The sequence below is a fragment of the Triturus cristatus genome, chromosome 2_1 (assembly GCF_964204655.1).
Source record: "Triturus cristatus chromosome 2_1, aTriCri1.1, whole genome shotgun sequence".
NCBI lineage: Eukaryota > Metazoa > Chordata > Amphibia > Caudata > Salamandridae > Triturus > Triturus cristatus.
In genome coordinates, this window is record NC_140581.1 from 412867338 (window position 1) to 412884883 (window position 17546).

General features: G+C 49.7%; 1 protein-coding gene across 1 annotated transcript in view; it reads left to right on the forward strand.

Annotated features, from left to right (window-relative positions):
• Nucleotides 1-17546, forward strand: part of RGS7BP (regulator of G protein signaling 7 binding protein) — a 655650-nt gene that overhangs the window by 505979 nt on the left and 132125 nt on the right. The window contains exon 5 of the mRNA XM_085631636.1: nucleotides 11404-11474. Within this exon, the coding sequence (XP_085487762.1) occupies nucleotides 11404-11474 (71 nt within the window). The remainder of the gene's footprint in view (nucleotides 1-11403; nucleotides 11475-17546) is intronic.

Genomic DNA, 17546 nt, shown 5'->3' on the forward strand with positions numbered 1-17546 from the left:
GTCTTCGATGCCTTACACGGCAGCTTGGCTTGCTCGTCTTGCTGGTTCAAGGTGACGATGGTGTTTGCAACTTGTGTCTGGACGGCCGTTTCTTCTTGCTGGTCATGCCTTTCAGCACTTATTATTCCTGATAAAGACTGCAGAAATTCGGATGGTATGGGATCAGTAGGTTGTTTCCCTTCATTTTTTGATTCTTTAAAATTATCTATTAAAAAAGATACCCATTCGGCTTCACTTATGTTTGCCCTGCATTGCCCACTAGAGCCCTCTGTCCTCCTGTTCACTAGCGACCAGAATTGCTTTGGATTAGGGATTTTACTGGCTTGTACTAATTTTAGCCAAAACTGATTGGAGATTTTTTGATTATCTTGGTATATCGCTTGCCTAAACGAGCTTGTTTATAAATTTTAAATAGCAGTTGTTTTGAGAAGAACGCCCTTGCTTCAGTTGGTACCATGTCAACTTCTCGCCTTTTTTCTAGAAATGTTTAATAGTTAATTATGTTAAATATTTTTAATTCATTAATTAGTGAATTTAATTAACAATATGTGTGAAATGTATTTTACAATTATTCTTAGTATTAATTTTATTTGTTTGATGTAGGGAAGTGGATTTCTTTTAAAAAGTATATTTGTTGCATTATTGTTCTATTATTCGTTTTTAGGTGTAATCTTATTTTTATTGTATATAATTTTATGTTGTTAGTTATTTAAGTGTTTGTTTAAAAACTGATTAGGATTTGGAATGTTGCTGTGATTAGGATTTGGAATGCTGCTTTATGTAAACCTCCTAAGTACAACACATTCTGTTGCTTAGATTGGAGTGGGAATAGTTAATTCCAACCCCTAGAAGGTCCAACGCTTTCCCTACTGTTGATTAGATTGGAGTGGGGACAGTAAATCTTACCCCTCCAAATTTCAAATGTTTTCCTGCAGTTCCTTAAATTAGAGACAGATTACTTAATGTGATTTCTTTGGTAGTGGTGTTTATTGTTCATTGTTGTTTTTCTAGCATTAGATTTTTTAATGTTTACATTATTTAAAACAAATTATTTTAAGTTTAACTTTTACTATTTTACAATGAGTTTATTTTTCAGTTAAATGTGATACATGTTATTGTTAGTAAGTGTTTATTGGTAATATTATTCATGCAATTCTTAAAATTGTTTAATTAAAACAGTGTTTATATTTTCATTTTTAAAGTAGTTTACATTAATGTTTTGGTTATGTATATGTTAGTTACTTTTTACTTTTATGTCAGTGTAAATATATTTGTACATATATAAATAGTTTAATAGTTTAAATTACTTATAATGCTGTGTATATAATAAAATGTGTATTTTCTTACTTTATTTCGTAAATATTCTGTTCCACGATATTTTTTACACATTATTTTAGTTGTTTACATACAAAGGAGCCGATTCCGATCTCGCTGGGAAAGCCCTACGGCCGACTCGCACCCATACAGCTCTCCGACCGACTCGTGCTCTTGGGCTCCGAGCGACAGAGTACGATGCGCTGCAGCACTGATGGACTCGAGTCCCTCGGAGCCCCATTGAAGTCTATGGGAGCCTGGTGTACGTTGTGTACACAGGCTCCAATAGACAAAAACGCATGTCTTGGACAAGGGCGCCCCCTGACGGGGGGACGCCTCGGTCCCGCCCGCACCGTGCATGCATGTGTATAGGGGACCCTTGGGACCCCCCCAGTGATAGAGTCAGAGGGTCCGAGTTGATCTGGCTGCTCGACGCGTGCATCGTACTTGGTTGCTTGGGAATCGGACCCATTGCGCTGTGCGCGTCAGTGAAGTCGGAGTCGTCCGGACGTCGTCGCTGACGGGTACGAGTCGGTCGGAGCGCGAGGCTATCCTCGCATCGTACTTGCGTGCTCGTAAAGCGGTAGGAGTCATCAGGAAATCGCGTGTACGAGACAGAGTCGCTCCTGACGGATGCTGTCTGGGGCCCTTCCGTCCGAGATCGGAATCGGCCCCTAAGTATGTAAACTTGATATTTTTGTGGATGATATTTTTGACAAAATATTCTTGTGTAACAACATTGTTGTTCTCGATATTCTGTCCTACAGCAGATAAACTGGTACAAATTAGGTAAACTTTTTGCTCAGACACTATTAATGTGTGCGAAAATGATAAATAGTGAAATATCCCGACGAGACTCCTTAGCCTATCATTGCTGCATACTTCCAGTGGCCCTACCCAAGATTAATGACTGGTGGTTATAGGTTAATTTGGCTATCATGAAAGAGAAAACAATGTAAAAAATGGCGCTGGAATTGTGGCCTTACCCAGATGCAGATGATAGGGTCATCAGCTCTCTTCCTGGAGTTCCATATCATTGAATCCATGGGCTAAATATTGTTGACCATGATTAGTGGAGAGCTCAGCTCTCTAGTCTTTTTCTTGTGTTTGAAATATTAGAAAACATAACATGGAGCTGTCACGTGTATATGATGTGGTTGGGGGGTCTGCTGGCTATAGCTCCTACTTCAGCTTTTGCCGCTGCACGGTAAATTGTCACTTCCTTCATATCAAGAACTAACTTATAGTACATATGTTTGGATGTGCAGCCTTAGACTGCAGGCTCTGGGTTCTGTTTGAGCGTTATTGGTTGTACCCCATTATTAATTCCCACATAGCACGAGCAAGGCAGATTTTCACCCATGAACAAAACACTCATGATCAAAAACAGAGGGGTGGATGGGGCTGGAAGCGTAACGGGGGAAGTTTACCCTACCCACAATACGCACGATAATATGATCTGTTACAGTAGAACAATATGGACCGACATCGAAGGAATAGATTTTTTTACTTTACATGTGCAGGGACTACACTCAGCACTTAATGATACTCTATATATGCATATATCAAACAACAGCAGGCACATATTTGCTTCCTGCAAGAGACTCATCTTATTTATGAACTCCAGCGGCTCAGTAAGCGGGTAAGATCTATGGCACTACATACTCCTACATTGCACGAGGAGCCTTATTATGGATTCGCCCGGGGACACTCTTTCAAACCCTACGTACAGTGATTGATAGTGAAGGTAAATATGTGTTTGTAGAAGGGCAGCTGAATGGCAAACCTGTCCTTTGGGGATTTATATACGTGCCAAATATAGAACAAGCAGCCTTTTGGGTAGCCCTAGCTGGGGTCCTTGCACAATGGGTGAGTATCCCATGGATATTGGGGGGAGATTATAATAATGTTCTGGATCTCTCCCTGGATCGTTTGCACCCTCCACTCCCTTGTGCACCAGCCCGTCGGCATTCACAACAGTTCACACAATGCTCCCAACAGTGGCCCCTCCTAGATGCTTGGAAAAACCCAGAATGCTGGCTTAGACCATTTTTTCTAGTTCTCAGACCTTGTTTCATGCCTAGCACATTCTGACTATCTGGGGCGGGTGATTTCCAATCACACTGCCCACAACGTAGATATTAGATGGGATGCACCGCATACCTCGATTACCACTTGGCAACATTTTCAAAAGATATATTAGCAGATGAGGCAGCTTTCTAGGAATAACAACATACACATATTGCCTGTGGTTTTACAGATAATCATGCAACTGCTACCTCCTGTGCCATAGAATGGGACTCTTTTAATGTAGTAACCAGGGGTTTCTGCATACAGAATAAAGCTAGGGTTTGCAGAGAGCTGAATCGGGACTTGAAGGCCGCTGAGGAGGAGGTAAAAAGATTAGACAATAATCAACCCCAAAATGATGTTGGAGAGGGATTACTAGATTATAAACACATGCTTTGGTCAATCGCTAATATAACTGAATTCTGGCGCTCCATACGCACTGTATTGGCTACTGTCACAGAAGTCATAACACTCAATTAATGAGAAGCAACAGCATTGGGAATATTACCCATAAGGAAGAGCCATAAAGTGAGGATGCGTTTTGCTAATCTAGCTCTTCTCTTGAGAAAGCGCCAGCTGACCATGCATTGGCAGGCTCAGCGGGCCACGTCTTTGCCGCTGACCGCGGCACCCGCAGGTGGCCAATAGAGCGGTCGGCGCTCCAGTGTCGGCTGGGCACCAGAGTCCCCTCCCCCCCTGGGGGCAGGGACTCCGGTGAGTCCCCCCCTCTTCTTCCCTGGGCGTGACGCGATGGCGTCACTTCCAGGGGTCATCGTGGCCCAAGGGGAGGCTATATAGCCTTCCCCCACCATGAGGTCGCCCTCTTTGCCACGCTCGCCGCATCGCTCGCCGTCTCGTCCGTCTCGGTGCAGTCCGTCGACGTCTGCTAAGTTCAAAACGGTGAGTGCCGCTCGCTACCTCCCCCGCCCCGGCCCTGTCCCTGAGAAGTACCAGGTCGTACGGGGCCCGTTGGCATCGACTGCCATGGGTGGGGGGGGGGGGGGGGGGGGGCGTGAGCCCCGCTGCATTCCTGCCCGGATTTCAATACGAAGTCATGTTTGAGGGGGCGGGCGATCCGGGCGGCGGGCCTGGGGGGTCTTTAGTGAAGCGAGGCCAGGCAGGGGCACGGACGAAGAGAGCCTCTCTTACCGGGGACCCAGTGCTACGACACCGCTGTCCCGGTACCCTATTAATGCACGGGGCTGAAGGGGTCGACACTAGGAAGATGGGGGCTAAGGAGTCCGTTGACGTCTGCTAAGTGCAAAACGGTGAGTGCCGCTTGCTACCTCCCCCGCCCCGGCCCTGTCTCTGGGCAGTACCAGGTCGTACGGGGCCCGTTGGCATCGACTGCCATGGGTGAGGGGGGGGGGCGCGAGCCCCGCTGCATTCCTGCCCGGATTTCAATACGAAGTTATGTTTGAGGGGGCGGGCGATCCGGGCGGCAGGCCTGGGGGGTCTTTAGTGAAGCGAGGCCAGGCGGGGCACGGACGAAGAGAGCCTCTCTTACCGGGGACCCAGTGCTACGACACCACTGTCCCGGTACCCTATTAATGCACGGGGCCGAGGGGGTCGACACTAGGAAGATGGGGGCTAAGGAGGACGATAAGAAAGTGCGCTTTCAAACCTGGCCTGAAAAGAACATTGGTACGTGGGGGCAAGCCTTTGCCATTTTGGCGGCGGTAATAATGGAAAGGTTCCCGGGCCAGGGCTATTCCAATATGCAAGCATTATCACGGAAGAGGCCGCGAACAGTGGGGGAATGGGCTGGTACCGGTACGACTGTGGCTTTAGGAAGAAAAGGGCCATCTGCCCGGAATTAGAGTGGGACCAACTAGAGGTGAGGCTTTGGGTCATGCACATGGGTAAGCGCGCAGTGGAAGGGACAGCTAAGCCCAGCACCTCCAGCAGCGACAAGAGCAAAGACACAAAGCAGGAGGCGAAGGGTCAGACAAGGAAACCCTTTCGAGGGGAGCGGGGAGGGGGCCGGAAGCCGGGCAACAGATCTCTGTCCAATGGGACCTGCAGGCTATTCAACGCCAGTTCCTGTTCGTGGGGCAAAGCATGCCGGTTCGCAAACAACTGCAGTAAGTGTGGGGCCTCCTACCCTGCCTCCTCCTGCTCCAGGCGAGACAGCTCGGTCCAGCCCTCGGCACGATAGGACAAGTAACCATTGCCCTGCACAGGCCCCCCCCACACCACCCAGAACCTTTTCCCCTCCCAACTACAATACAGGCTGCCCTGTGCCACACGGCGGGGACCCGGACCCTCACACCCCGGGCAAGGGTCCCTCCCCCATCAGCATTGCCAACCTCCTTCCCCTGATCCATGGGTACCCCAATATCAAAGAGGGCACACTCCTCGCGGAGGGCTTTGTGGAAGGTTTTCGGATCCCGTACCTAGACCCCCTAGTGAGCAGGGATGCCGAGAATCTCAAATCAGCGAGGGACCACCCTGAGATAGTGATGGCTAAAATAACGAAGGAAGTCGGCCTGGGGAGGGTTGCGGGCCCTTTCAGCATCCCACCCCTTCTTCATTTCATAATCTCCCCCCTAGGGGTAGTGCCCAAGAAAGAGCCTGGGTCCTTTAGGCTGATCCAGCACCTTTCGTACCCGGAGGGGGACTCAGTTAATTTTTGGTTGGAGGAGGGGAGGTGTTCGGTGTCCTACTGCTCCTTAGACCTGGCGGTGGACATGATCAGGAGGGCAGGGAAGGGAGCGTGGTTGGCAAAATCAGACATAAAGTCGGCGTTCCGACTTCTGCCGGTCCACCCCGACAGCCAACACCTCCTCGGCTTCAAGTGGCAGGGCAAAGTTTTCTATGACAGGTGCATGCCCATGGGCTGCTCAGTGTCTTGTGCGTACTTCGAGGCGTTCAGCTCTTTCCTTCAATGGGTCCTAATGAGCACGTTCGGGGTTGAGGGAGTGACCCACTACCTTGACGACTTTTTGTTTATTGGGGGTGCTGACACGCAGGAGTGCACTAGAGCGCTGCAGTGTTTCCAAGACTTGGCGAAACACCTGGGAGTGCCACTAGCACCTGGCAAAACTGAGGGTCCGGCGCAAGTACTGATATTTTTGGGCATCGAGTTGGACACGGTCAAGGGCGAGTCCAGGCTACCGGCGGACAAGGTACAGACGTTGCGTCAGGAGATTCAGGAATTGCTGGGAAAAGACAAGGCTACCGTGGGTGACATTCAATGCCTGTTAGGAAAACTCAACTTTGCAGCCAGGGTCATCCCCGTTGGGAGGGTCTTTGCTCGGAGATTAGCGAGGGCCACAGCAAAGGTTAAAAAGAAGCACCACTGGGTCAGACTAGGGACAGGTTTGAAACAGGACCTCGCCATTTGGGGTGGCTTCCTCTCCCAGTTCAACGGAACGGTGATATGGCGGAAGCCATGGGTGGACAGTCAGGAGCTAGGCCTATTCACAGACGCCTCGGGGAGGGAGGGCTTTGGGGCAATCCTGGGCGAGAACTGGTGCACCCAGGAGTGGCCCAATGCCTGGCGCAGGTGCAAAATCACCAAGAACATCACCGTACTTGAGCTGTTCCCCATAGAGATTGCGTTACACCTTTGGCCAGAGACTCTGTCAGACAGAAAGGTCCTATTCTGGTCTGACAACATGGCGGTAGTCCAGGCCATTAATGGGCAGACTGCCAAGTGGCAGCTTGTCCTATGCCTGCTGATGGAACTGGTTAGGATGTGCCTGCGCGCCAAAGTTGAATTCGGGGCAAGACACATTGAAGGTGTAAAAAATGTGGCAGCTGATGCTCTTTCTCGTTTTCAGTGGCTCCGATTCAGGGAGGCCTGGCCGCGGGCGAGAGCACAGATGACCCCATTCCCGGCGCACCTGTGGGGGATCCTGCAGTGGGCCAACGACTGAGAACCATGGGGGGGAGATCATTGGCCCCAGGCACCAGGAAGCGTTATGGCACACACATGGCCACTTTCACGACCGTGTCCCATGCATTGGGTATTTCTGCTGCACCAATTGAAAGTAGAGTCAGGGAATTTGTGGTGTGGACTAGGGAGCAGGGGAAAAGTCACTCCTGGGTGGGTAGCCACCTGGCGGCAGTAGGCCACGACGCTAAGCTGTCAAGGGGGGACAGACCCAACAAAATCTTTCGCCATTAGGGCTGCTCTTAAGGGGCGGGCTAGGGAGGAGCCCAGGGTTCCAGACAATAGGGCCCCCATTGATTTTGACATCCTCATGGGCATGCTGGGTGCTCTAGAGGGGGTTACTTATTCCAAGTACGAGGCCACCCTCTTCTCGGCCGCTTTCTGCTTGGCTTTCTTCGGCACCTTCCGAATTAGTGAGCTGGTGGCCAGGTCCAAGTCCGACAGCTCAGGGGATGCCTTAGACATTCTAGATGTGTCCATCATGGACTCCCTGGCGATCCGACTACGGAGGTCAAAGACTGACCAGGCGGGGCACGGGATCGACGTGGAGCTCAGGCCCTTAGGGGACCCTAGGTTTTGCCCGGTCTACTGGGTCAGGGAACACCTGGTGGCCGCCCCCCTGCCCCTGGCTATCTACTGATGCATAGGGACCAGGCCCCCTGACCAGATATCAAATGGAAAGGATCATCAGGGCCAGCTTGTACAGGGCAGGTTTAGCTCAGCCCGAGAAGAGATACTCCAGCCATTCATTCAGGATTGGGGCTGCCACGGCTGCTTTTAAGGCAGGTCTGGAGCCCGGGAGTGTGAAGAAGGTGGGGCGGTGGGAGTCAGACTGCTATAAACGATACGTTCGCCCGTGATTTACCGTGCAAATTCTTTGTGTGCAGTGGAATTGTAGTGTTGATTGTTTTACTTTTGCGTGTATTGACAGAGTCATTAAATTATTAGGAGTGTAAACCGTGTCTCTTGTTTTATTAGGGCTACCGGTTTGGGTGATCGGGCATTCATTTATCTCCAGGGTGGCTCAATGGGCGTCGCACCGGAACTGGATGAGGCGCTTTCCGCAGACACGGTTTGAGTGGATGGGTTTCCCTGGCAAGAGATGGAGCTGGCTCTGGAACAGACTGGAGCAGAGACTGCTTGCGCAGGGGGCCCCCCCAAAATCTTAGTGATTCACCTGGGTGGGAACGACCTCATTGCCCTGGGTAGGAAGCTTCTTCTGCAGGCCATGAAGAGGGACCTAGGCGAGATCTGCAAGCGCGTAGGTCAGTGCGATGTACTCTGGTCGGAGGTGATTCCACGCAGAACATGGCGAGGGGCCAAATCAGTTGAGGCAGTGGAGCACCTCAATGGGGCACCTCAATGGGGTAAATTCACGGACCAGAGGGGCCTAGGTTTCATAAGACATGAGATGATCAAAGAAAATGTGAAAGGTTACTTTGACAAAGATGGGGTTCACTTTTCGCCAGTTGGCATGGACCTTTTTCTGTTAGACCTGAGTGAGGCGCTAGAGTTGAGAGGTTGCAGGTAAGTTACAGCTGTGGTGGGGGGGCCCTGGCGGTGACGGGGGCCACCTCCAGTGCCGTAGCGGAGTTACAGGGCGATCTGGAAGCAGGCCGATACAAAGGGTTCCTCTGTACGGCACCATAGGGGGTGCCTGAGCCAATATCCACGGAGCCTCAAAGGAGGGTCCTGGATGCCGTGTCGGCGCCCCGCTAGTCCTTCGGGCGGTTGTGGGCCTGAACAACCGGGGGGGTTGCTATGCGATGCTCCGCCCTGGAAGGGGCGTGAGTAAGAAGTTACAACGGTCACGTGATCCTGTAAGAGAATCACGGGTAGGTCAGTAGAGGCTGGTTTAGCTCCAGTGCTGCCCGGCTCATCAGGCGGGCAGGCGGCCCAGTTGGTTGCCTGCCCTTGGATCGCCCATAAGATAACCCACCATTACATAACGGTGTATGTAATAAACCTGCGGCATTTGTACCCAATCTAACAAACTGTGTTGTGTGCTTATTATTGGGAAATGTATAAATAATTGGGAGGGTCGTACAGGGGATGCCAATGACGACACTTTGCCGCTGACCGCGGCATCCGCCGGGGGCCAATAGAGTGGTCGGCGCTCTAGTGTCAGCTGGGCACCAGAGTCCCCTCCCCCGCCCCCCCTGGGGGCAGGCACTCCAGTGAGTCCCCCCCTCTTCTTCCCTGGGCGTGACGCGATGGCGTCACTTACGGGGGTCATCGTGGCCCAAGGGGAGGCTATATAGCCTTCCCCCACCATGAGGTCGCCCTCTTTGCCACGCTCGCCGCATCCCTCCCTTCCGCTTACCCGACGTGCTGGTGGCTGGTGGGGGTGGTAGAGAATGTTGTAATGTTTTCCTTTTTTCGTTGCAGGCGGAGTTACAGGGCGATCTGGAAGCAGGCCGGTACAAAGGGTACCTCTGCGCGGCACCATAGGGGGTGCCTGAGCCAATATCCACGGAGCCTCATGGGAGGGTCATGGATGCCGTGTCGGGGCGCCCCGCTAGTCCTACGGGCGGTTGTGGGCCTGAACAACCGGGGGGTTGCTATGCGACACTCTGCTCTGGAAGGGGCGTGAGTAAGAAGTTACAACGGTCACGTGATCCTGTGAGAGAATCACGGGTAGGGCAGCAGAGGCTGGTTTCGCTCCAGTGCTGACCGGCTCATCAGGCGGGCAGGCGGCCCAGTTGGTTGCCTGCCCTTGGATCGCTCGTAAGATAATCCACCATTACATAACGGTGTATGTAATAAACCTGCGGCATTTGTACCCAATCTAACAAACTGTGTTGTGTGCTTATTATTGGGAAATGTATATATAATTGGGAGGGGCGTACAGGGGATGCCAATGACGACACTATGCACGATGGTGCAGAGACCTGAAACATTGGGGTGAAGCAGAGAGTTCTGTGCTGCACTGGGAGGAAAGCCGTAGAATTCACAAACGCCCCATTGCAACGGCTTAGGACACCATGCTAGTAGTATTCGAAGTACTTATGACGGAGAGGCACCCTGCTCAAAATGCATTGTCCCCCTCTCAAAATGCATCCTCTCCTGCTCAAAATGCAGTCTCTTAGGTGGGTGGGCAGCTGCAGACTCCACCTGCCCAACATACCCCTCCTGCCCAACATACCCCTCCTGCCTATTTAACTGCCTACTCATGTAAAATTCTTGTGCGCTTTACTTTGTTCTCCCCCTCCTAGTCTAATCCTATTTAGATTACTGAGGTAATGTGAACCTGGCTCAGCAAAATATAGAAGACTAAACGCTGTAAGATAATAGAGGCTCACTAAAACTTACCTCTTTACTTGTGTTTGACTACATTATATTTCATAGGAAGTGATGCTTATTGAATACCGTGTAATGTAACATTGATTGATTGATTGAAAAATGTCATTAAAAATGTTTGAACACAAACATAGAGCTGTCCTATGCTTAAATATGGAAAAGATTATTGACAAAATCCACATCTGGAATGACGTGACGTAAAACTAATAAGGCCCCAGCTCCGTGACGTATTATACAAGATTTCAATATTTAATATTTGTGTTTAAAATTGTGAAACAGGGTAATTATATATTTAGCACCGGTGACTCTTGTGTGAATCTACCCTGGCCCTGCAGGTTCTGCATTGGTTCGTGCACCACTCTGTCACCAAGAAATTAGTAAATTGCAGGCATGCCTGTCACGAGCCCTCTCGTACTCGATTCCTGCATGAGGATACCTGGGAACAATTAAAGGGCAAATGTTCGCATTCGGCGTAAATGGAGCCATTGTCAGCCATAAACGTGGGTTGACTGTCGTAAATGGCTTTTTAAATCCGACCGTATGAATATAAGCGTGCTCATTTGTTGGATGTGTGAAGCAGTGGTTAACCTACCGAAAAGGGTACAGAGCATCTGTGAATGGTACGTTGGTGCATGCATTAATATTTGGCACGAGCGCCATTTCACATTACAGCAGATAAGGGCATCAAAGAAAGAGTCAGATTTATATAATCAGAAGTGCTTCTGGCAGTCTGCTTTCCCCTTTTTCAGAACATCTATCTTTATTCCTGAAGTGTGGGACTATTTGCAGTGCAGTAATTATTTTACTTTTCATTCCTACAGAGATATGAGAGAAATGAAAAACCTTTTAAGTAAGCTCAGGGAGACCATGCCTTTACCACTGAAGAACCAAGGTAAGTCCTGCTATCTGTATTTTTAATATCAAGGTAGAGCGTCGGCCGCTGAATCATCGGCAGGAGACGCCGCTTACATCCTCGAGCTTGCAGTACTGTTTGTATGCATCCGCCCGCAGGAAAGAAAGAGCTCTTGTTATTGGAGCACAGCAACAATGCCTTTTATAGGCAGGCCAGCAGTTTGGTGGGAAGGACTTGCCAGAGATAAAGTGAACTTCCTCCTCTGTTAATAGCTTGCTGGCAGCAAGGCTTGCCTTCTCAGAAACTGAATGTTCTGACTAGTGGAACAACGGCCACAGTGAGGAGTGTATGAAGGCTATTGAAATATGTTACTGTAACAAGGGTTCTTTTGGAAGAAGTTTATAATGCATGGTGTGATCCACTACATTTTTACTTAATATAAGAATTTATGAGGTGCTCTGAGCCAGGCACACCATGGATTAGAGTGTTGTGTACTTCAGACAGACTCGCATACTGCAAACATTTGTGGCTTAAAAGTCAGTATTAAGGTGTGACTTATAGGATCATTTAGAGGTAGGCAGAAGCAGGACACCCTCCAAACATCGGTCAACATTTTCTATGCCTACATCTCAGGCTCTCACCTCCTTTAGAAGCAGCAGAACTGTATGATTTTCTGGCCCCCACCTCCTTTAGAAGCAGCAGAACTGTATGATTTTCTGTCGCAGCCTCAGCCGGCCATGCCTTCGAGGTGCTTTGCCTATGCGCCACCTAGTTGCTAGTGTAACCGCATTGGAAGGCATGCTAAAACTGTTTTTACCTGCGTGTGACCATCAAGAAAGGGTCAGCAGTCGCAAACAGTAAAAAGCATTGGCAAAGTCAATAGGTCTTCTCTATGCGAGATCTATTGGCATTGTCCATGTGTTTTAGGCATATTGCTCAGCAAGTAAAGAAAATAAAAGCTCTATGACACTGTCAGTGCTGGTGCTTTAATTTCTTTACTTTCAGCCATGTTGCAGAGCAGCCGTGCTGCTGTGTAACTTGGCTAAAGATTTTGACAGAACAAATAGATCTCGCATTGTCGAGACTTTTTGTCTTTGCCAATGCTTGTTATTTATGCTATGGCTTTTTTTCTTTTTGAAACAAAAAAGATAGCAACGAGTTAACAATAAACGTGGCTTATAACTTTCGAATCTCAAATCTAAATAAAGTTACAATGGGGAAAAAGAAAAAAAACTTTTGTCTTCAGACAGGCCAGAGGCGTTTCTTTCTGCTGGTCAATATCGAACTGTTGCAAGCTGCCGCTGACTGAGTGCCCTAGCTCCAGATCCGGTTCCTGGCCTTCCTCTTGCGGCTGTATCCATCAGCAAGCAATCAGGGGGCAGATACAGGGTGGAAAGGAGGTCGGCAGAGAGCCAGGCAGGTGGCAATGAGGTTCCCATACTGTGACCAGCACTCAGTTCCTTGCCTCAGACTGTCTTCTAACCCCCCACCCCAACTGTGAAAGCGACTCACAGGCCCTCCTGCTGTTTTTTCCTTCCCATCAATTATGTACACCAAGACGTTCTTTGTGGTGTTAGAACGGCCACAGTTTATTCACATCATAAGTTGGTACACACTTGTCGTGATGGCATTGGTCATAAACATGCTCATGTCCAGCTTATCTTGGACTACAACTTAAGGCATTTTCGTAACAGGTTAAACAGTGTACATCCTATAATTTATTGCATATTAATAACCATAACTTCCAACTGTCGTGATAGCTCTACTTCTGTCACTTACTTGGTACAGCAGGTTGCTGCTTCGAGGCTTCAATTTGCTTCCGGACATCTGGTGTTCGTGGCCCCATGGCCATGCCTAAGTTGCAAGTGCAGTGCCTGCCCAGCACTGGCCATTTCTTACCCTTTTGTCTGCTCTCAAGTATCCCTGCCGTACGGCATCTCAAGGACCTTGTTCGGGCAATTGCCCTTTTACATCCTTATGTGAACATTATTTCTAATGAATACATCTGCCTGTGGATTCCTCACCTTTTGAATTACCCCTTGTGCAGCATTCCACTGAAACTTTTTTTCATAGCTCTCCCATGTCCACGAGGGTGTCACAATGGAACTGCTCCACTCGGGACTCCGCTTGATGTCATCGGAGCCATAAGGAGACCTCGTCGGCGTGCTGCCGTCAGTTCTGTTTTTCCGTTTCATCGACGAGTAACGGTTTTTCTAGGACTCCCCATTTCTTAGTATTTTAACCTTGTTACAGTCGTCTGTAATTGTAGCAGTGCGATGGCTGCTCAGAAGAAGTCTGGGTTTAAACCGTGTAAGGAATGCGGGAGTCATATGTCCATCATGGACCCCCACGATGATTGTCTTTGGGGCCTGTCATCTGACCACGACATCGAGGGATGTTCTTTCTGTCCCCCTAGGAACCCGGGGCCCTCAAGGAGAGGGAAGCGAAACTGTTCATGGCCAAAGTCAGGGTCCCCAGCTTTACGGCATCACAGGAAGGATGAGATCTCACTTTCCCCTTCACCTCAGGGGACTCCGTCTCATTCTTCGACTCCGAGGGGATCTCCAATGCCCAGGAAAGCATCGCCTTCCCCTCTGACCACTCCGCCCCAGTTCCTCTGTCTCCAGCGCTGCAGCCAGATCCAGCCTTATGACCTCAGGTTGTTCCTGAGCAGACGCTACTGGATCCGTACCCACCTTTTCCAGCTCCAGGTATGGAACCTTTGCATTTCCTAAATGTGATGTATGGCATGTTTGACGGGTGGCTAACCCTTCCGGTGCACCCGGTGGCCCTGTGGGACCTCTGTCATTAAACATGGGCTTACCTCCTCATTATTTCGAGCCAACTTTTACGCCATTTATGCCAATGACCCTGAATTGGCCTCTCCCAACGTCGAGGTTCTCGGTGCCGATACCTCCCCAGGAGGGAATGATGGATTATTCTCTGGTGCTGTCGGGCTCTAGTCTGGCTCCATCTCAACTTGGTGCGGGGCCTACGGCCATTCGTGAATGGCCTCCATCAACGCCGGCTCCGAAGTCACTGGCGCCGCGTCTGGCGCCGCCAATGCCGATACCCAAATTAAGGTCAAGAAGGGAGGCACAAAGGCGTCTGGAGGAGGAAGAATTCCAGGAGCAACAGGAAGAGGCTGAGGAAGGGGAAATAGTGGATCCCATGTATGAGTTTGAAGGGATTCAAGAAGCTTGGGGCTGGATATGTCGCCAAAGTGGGAACTCTCTTCTCCTAAAAGTCTTCCTGCACCGGAGGTCTCTTCCTACCACTCAATCATCAGGAAGGCGGCTGATCTTCTGGACTTGCAGTTGCCCACTGCAGAGATCAAATCGAACATCCTGACAGAGGTTCTTCCCTCTCCTTCATCGGTGATAGAGCCTCTGCTCCCATTTAATGAGGCTTGAACGGAACCCATTCTAGAAGTATGGCAAAACCTGTCTGCCCCAGCTGTGTCCAGATGGGTGGCCAGGCGGTACAAAGTTGCGGCTGGGGATCCAGCTTTTTGATCTACGCACCCTTCTCCTGAGAGATTGGTGGTTCAGGCGTCATGCTCTTCAAAGCAATCTTCAGGCTCTTTTCCACCAACACCTGGGGATAAGGATTCGAAAAAGATGGAACAATCGGCGAAAAAGGCTTTTTCATCAGCCAGTAGAGCTTTAAAGTCGACAAATGCAAAATGCCTACTGGGTCACTACATCCATGTGTTGATGAATTCGGCTAAGGAGGTGATCCCTAAACTCCCAGAGAATGTACAGGACCATTTTGCAGAGGTGCTGTCGGACACTCAAGCTGTGGCCCGCCAGGTTATTCAATCTGGGCTCGACACGGCTGATGCTGTTGCTAGGGCGATGGGTTCCTCAGTGGCAACTAGGAGGCACACCTGGTCGAGAGGGGCCGATTTCTCTCCTGATGTTCAGGCAACACTTTTGGATTTGCCTCTTGATGGCTCTAGACTTTTCTGTACCAAGGTGGACTCAGCACTACAGTGCTTTAAAGACAGTAGAGCCACCGATAGATCGCTAGGTCTGCAGTCTCAACCTAGAAGCTTTGGTTACCGAAGATTTCGGGCTTTGGAAAGGCTACTCCATTTTGGGCCCAGCAGCAGCAACAACAGGTGTTCGCCTGTATAGAACATGTAGATGGAAAGGTAGAGGTCGTCTGCAAGGCTCAGCTCGCCAACAAGTCTCCTCTCCCTCCTCCTCTCCTGTTCCTCCAACTGGCTCCTCAGAGAATCAGCTCTAGATACACCATTTTAGAGCATGTTGGACCCGTGGGAGGTCGTGTGTCCCATTGCCTAGGAAATTGGAAGTCTGTTACATCAGATCGCTGGGTTTTGAATCTCTTAGAAAATGGTTACACCCTTCCTTTCTAGGAGTGTCACCCTCCTGTTCCCCCTTGTCAGGGTTGGTGTTATGAGGACCATCTGTTGCTTCTGCAGCAGTATATTCTATCTTTGCTACAGAAAGGTGCGATAGAGGTGGTTCCGGAGCAGGAAAGGTGTCAGGGATGCTACTCCCTGTATTTCCTGATCCCCAAAAAGGACATGCAATTGAGACCGATCCTAGACCTCAGGATCTTGAATTTTTACCTCAAACAGGAGAAATTCAAGTTGTTGACCCTAGCTCAGGGTCTTCTGGTGCTACAGCAGGAAGATTGGATGGTGTCAATCCATTTACAGTATGTGTATTTTCACATTCCCATCCTGAAGTCGCATTGGAAGTATCTCCTTTTTACGGTGGGATCTCAACATTACCAATTTGCGTTTCTTCTGTTTGGTCTTACATCCACAGCACAAGTCTTCACAAAGGTGAAGGCAGTGGTAGCGGCACATCTCAGGAGGTCGGGGATTCCTGTCTTTCCCTATCTGGACGACTGGCTGCTCAAAGCAAAGTCACCAGAAATGGTGCTGCCTCAGCTGCAAGTGACAACGCTTCAGTTGTTAGACTTGGGTTTTTCGATAAATGTACCCAAATCTCACCTGCGGCCCTCTCAGTGCAACCTGTTCACAGGGGCAGTACTGGACATCACTGTGAGTCGTGCTTTCCCACCTCCCCAGAGGATTCTAGACATCCAGGCTATGATTCCTATGTTTCAATATGGAGCCGCTGTTCCAGTCCTGAAGATTCTACTCTTCCTTAGTCTGTTTGCTTCCTGCATACTGTTGGTCAACAATGCATGCGGGCACATGAGGGTACTCCAGTGGTGTCTCCGCAGGCAGTGGTCTCAGCATAATGGAGATCTCAGAGAAGTAGTCAGAATTTTCAGAGACACTTCAGTGAAGCTGTCATGGTGGTGTGTTCCAGGCAACCTGTCTCAAGGGAAGCCGTTTCTGTCTCTTTCTCAGGTGGCCCCGGTGATAATGGATGCCTCCACTCTCGGTTGAGGAGCTCATCTGGGGGATCTGGAGGTCAAGGGCCTTTGGTCTCCAGAGGAGAGATTGTTTCACATCAATCTTCTAGTATTGTGGGCTCAGGATGGAGGGGGTGGTTTCCTCTGTTGGACTTATTGCCACTCATGAGAACGCGCACTGGCTGTCATTCTGCAGTCTTCAGTATCCGATGCAGGGAGCGGTGGAGGACGTGTTTCAGTTGAACTGGGGCTCTCAGCTTTTCTATGCGTTCCCTCCCTTCCCATTGATTCCTCGGGTTCTTTGGAAGGTTCGCCAAGACCGGGCTCAAGTCATATTGATTGCCCTGGATTGGCCAATAAGGGTGTGGTACGCAGACCTACTTCACCTCTCATTGCACCCTCCGCTCTGTTTCCCTTTCAGGGCAGACCCCCTCTCGCAGTCACAGGGACAGGTTCTACACCTCCAGAGCCTGCACCTTCATGCCTGGAGATTGAACTGGGCAACTTGAGTTCTTTCTCTCTCCCACCGGATGTGGTGGATGTTATATTATCAGCCAGGAGACACTCCATCAAATCTGTTCATTCTGGTAGATTGACCAGGTTCGTTAAATGGTGTGGAGAGAGATCAATTGATACTTTTCAGGTCCATTTATCTGATATTCTGAGTTTCGCTCTTTTCTTGGCTCAACAGGCTTGTGCAGTAGCAACTGTTAAAGGCTACTTGTCTGCCTTATCATCCTTTCTTTGCTTACC